Here is a 3,794-nt window from a genome sequence, read left to right as displayed (position 1 = left end):
ACTTCAAAAGTCTAACGAACCATTTGAAACGCGTATGAATTTAGAGAGGACCTTACGCTTAACAATATAAAGCACACAATAGCATAGATACCTAAGGTCCCCACCTAACACTATTCAAACATAATCAGCTGATTGGCTACTATGGAATTGACGCTACATGACGATATCTCTAGGCATGGCCAATCAGTACAAGAGGCGTTCAAAATATAAAATTAAAGAATTACACAAAACTATTATGCTGCGCCTAACAAATAAAAATAACTTAAAACTAACGCTGTCGCAGCTTCAGGCGTAGACATCCTCCGGGGCGTTGAAGGCGCTGACAAAGCTCCTCAAGACAAGTGGTCGTCTTCTGTGGGTAGTAGACAAATGCGGTTGATGGCGCGACGGACAAGTCCCCGCGAAGTCATGACGTCAGCAACGCGAGGTACACCATCTGAGCCGGGAAACATCTTGTTGACCCTGCCGAGGCGCCAACCCAGTGGAGGAACGCTGTCATCCTTCAGTAAGACAAGGTCATTAAGCCGCAGAGCCTTGGACCGGACCTTCCATTTCGTGCGCTGCTGAAGCTCCGAGACGTATTCACTTGACCACCGTCTCCAGAAATGCTGACGAATCTGCTCCAGGCGCTGATAGCGGTCGAGACGATTGGTGTTGCAGTCCAACAGTTGAGCGGCTGGCAGTGCGGTAAGAGGCCTGCCAATCAAAAAGTGTCCCGGAGTGAGGGGCTGTAGGTCTGTGGGCGAGGGACTGAGAGGACAAAGGGGCCGGCTATTGAGGATGGCCTCGATTTGTGAAAACAAGGAGCACAGTTCCTCAAATGTCAAGTGTGCATTACTCATTATTCTATGCAAGTGAAATTTTGCTGACTTGACCCCGGCCTCAAACAAGCCTCCAAAATGAGGAGCGTATGCCGGGGAAAATTTAAAATCGATGCCCTGCTGAGCTGTGAAATCAAAAATGGAGTTTACATTGTCCTTGGACTTAAAAAAATCATTGATTTCGCGAGCCGCGGCAACAAAGTTTGTTCCGTTGTCACAGAAAATTTTCTTAGGCAGACCTCTGCGAGCAATAAATCTTTTCAGTGACAACATAAAGGCGTCTTTAGAGAGCTCACTGACAGCTTCCAAATGTATGCACTTATAATTGAGGCATATGAAAATGCAGAGATAACATTTCGTTATTTTACATCCCCTACCTTTGCGATCAGTGATCAGAAATGGACCTGCAAAATCAGTGCCTACGTTGGTGAAGGGAAAATCTGGGTTAAGTCGCTCCGACGGTAGATTGCCCATAATGTTCGTCATATGTTGCCCTTTGAATCGACGGCACACAAGGCACTTCTTGGCTACTTGCCGCGCCAAATTGCGTCCGCCCACGGGCCAGTAGCGGTCTCTTACAGACGCAAGTAGTAGCTGAGGGCCGGCATGTAGAAGCCTTGCATGCTCTTGGAGGAAAAGCAGCTTGGTGAATTGATGACGAGCGTGCAACAATATGGGATGCTTCTTATCAACACTGTATGCAGACGCAGAAATACGACCACCAACACGCAAAATTCCATCTGTGTCGATGAAAGGATTTAGTGAAATCAGATCAGATTTGGACTTAAGCGGTTTATTTTTTAAAACAAGACTTATATCTGCATTAAATGAGTCCCTTTGTGAAGTTTTAATTAGCACATTTAATGAATTGTTAAGTTCTAAAGCCGATAATGACCCGGTAAGTTGATTATTTGCATTTGACCGTTTAGCATTGTGAAACCATCTAAGAACGCGTGCATAGGCACGCTGAGCAACTGATAGTCTTGAGATCCTTGTAAGATCGAGAGGGGCTTCCCCCACCACAGTAGCAAGGACCTTGACCTCTGGCAACTCCGATTCTGCCTCAAGATTTGCCTCGGGCCACAAGGACTCCTCCTGTTGCAGGAAGGAGGGACCCTGCCACCACATCACTGAGTTAGTAATTTCCCTAGGGTCGACGCCCCGCGATACAAGATCGGCAGGATTTTGAGAAGTGGGCACATATCGCCAGGAGTATGGCTCCGTAAGTTCCTTTATAGTTCCCACCCTATTGGCAACAAACGTTTTCGTTCTCCTTGTGGTTCGTAACCAGCATAGGACTATTTTTGAGTCGCTCCAATAAACGTGACGATCGATTTTAATCCGCAAGGCCTGGGTAGTAGCTGCTGCCAATTGCGCCCCGAGCACAGCAGCACATAGTTCCAAACGTGGAATCGTAGTAGGCGCGATAGGTGAAACGCGCGACTTAGCGCATAGTAGGCTCACTTTACTATCACCCTGGTCATTGCATGATTTGAGATAAATGCAAGCGCCATAGGCTCTTTGCGAAGCGTCGCAAAAACAGTGCATTTCGACGTGCGCTGGTTCATCAACTAAAACATGCCTGGACATCCTTAATTCCCCAAGGCTGCTGATTCCCTGAACAAAACTGAGCCAAGCAGACTTAATTTTCTCTGGCACGGGATCGTCCCAGCCAACCTTATGTTCAGCCCAGAGCTCTTGGAGTAGCATCTTTGGTTTTATGGTGCAGGATGACAACAAGCCGAGTGGATCGAAAATCCTGAAAGTGGAAGACAATATTGACCTCTTAGAGATAACCTTTGACGGTGAAGGGGGGTCGATTGGGAAATAAAGTTCATCGGATTTAGGTATCCATCCAACACCTAAAGTGCTTGTAGCGTTGCTAATCATTAGATCACCTGTCGCGTCTTGCAAATTTTGATCAAGCAATGTAGGTAGGTTAGACCTATATTTTCGTAGATGAAAACCTCCCTTCTCCAAAGATGCAGCCACAGATTGCTGAATATAAAGCAGCTCCCTCTCCGATTGAGCCCCAGTCAGAAGGTCATCGACGTAGAAATCCCGTTGGATGATTTCCTTTATAGTGGGATCGACAACTTCTTCGCCCAATTGCCACAGACAGCGAGTGCTCAGGAAGCTTGCACTTGAAAATCCGTACGTGACAGTGTTTAACATTAGGGTGCGCAATGGCTGAGCATCGCTGTCGCGCCACAAAATAAGCTGTAGACTACGATCATCAGGGTGGACCATAATTTGCCGGTACATTTTCTCAATGTCCCCGGAAATGACGTATTTGTGCGTGCGGAAACGAGCTAAAATATTGAATAGAGAATCCTGAATAGTAGGTCCAGTCATTTGTACATCATTCATAGAAAACCCTGAAGAGGTGCGAGCCGAAGCGTCAAACACAACGCGAAGTTTTGTCGACTCGCTATTAGTCTTCAAGACAGGATGATGGGGCAGGTAATATTCAGTTACTTGCTGCCGCGGTTTATAATGATCTGACAAATGACCTAAGTCGGCGTATTCACGTATAAAGTCTGCATATGGCTCTCTCAGCAGCGGTTGTCTTCTAAATCGCGATTCCAAATTAAAATATCTCTTCTCCGCCAACCCAAACGACTTGCCCAAACACTCCCTGTCCTCACGTAGCGGTAGCTTGACGATGAAACGTCCATTGTTATCGCGAGTGGTATTAGCCACAAAATGCTGCTTGCATAGCTCCTCTTCTTCGGACCGAGTCACCTCGTTAGGCACGCCTTCCAGGTCCCAAAATCTTGATAAACCTTTACTTAACTCGGACAAGTCGCTAGTTTGTGCTAAATTGCAACGAACATCCTTGTCAGCGTCCAAGCCTAACGACATGTGACCGGCCACAAGCCAACCGAGCTCAGAACTGCGTAGTATCAGCCCTGAACCACCTATAGGTCTTTGTTGTGATCCTACCACAGTCCAAAACATATCCGCCCCAAT

At 46.8% G+C, this 3,794-nt stretch overlaps 1 protein-coding gene across 1 annotated transcript; it reads right to left on the bottom strand.

Moving 5' to 3' along the window:
• Window positions 1–200: 200 nt before the first annotated feature.
• LOC126368377 (uncharacterized) lies at window positions 201–3,056 on the bottom strand. Its single transcript, XM_050012325.1, has one exon. It carries the CDS (start codon window positions 2,994–2,996, stop codon window positions 333–335), a length of 2,664 nt encoding a protein of 887 aa, XP_049868282.1. The 5' UTR covers window positions 2,997–3,056; the 3' UTR covers window positions 201–332.
• Window positions 3,057–3,794: the final 738 nt, after the last annotated feature.

Source organism: Pectinophora gossypiella, chromosome 7, assembly GCF_024362695.1.
Source record: "Pectinophora gossypiella chromosome 7, ilPecGoss1.1, whole genome shotgun sequence".
Classification (NCBI taxonomy): domain Eukaryota; kingdom Metazoa; phylum Arthropoda; class Insecta; order Lepidoptera; family Gelechiidae; genus Pectinophora; species Pectinophora gossypiella.
This window is presented reverse-complemented; position numbering and strand designations above follow the sequence as displayed.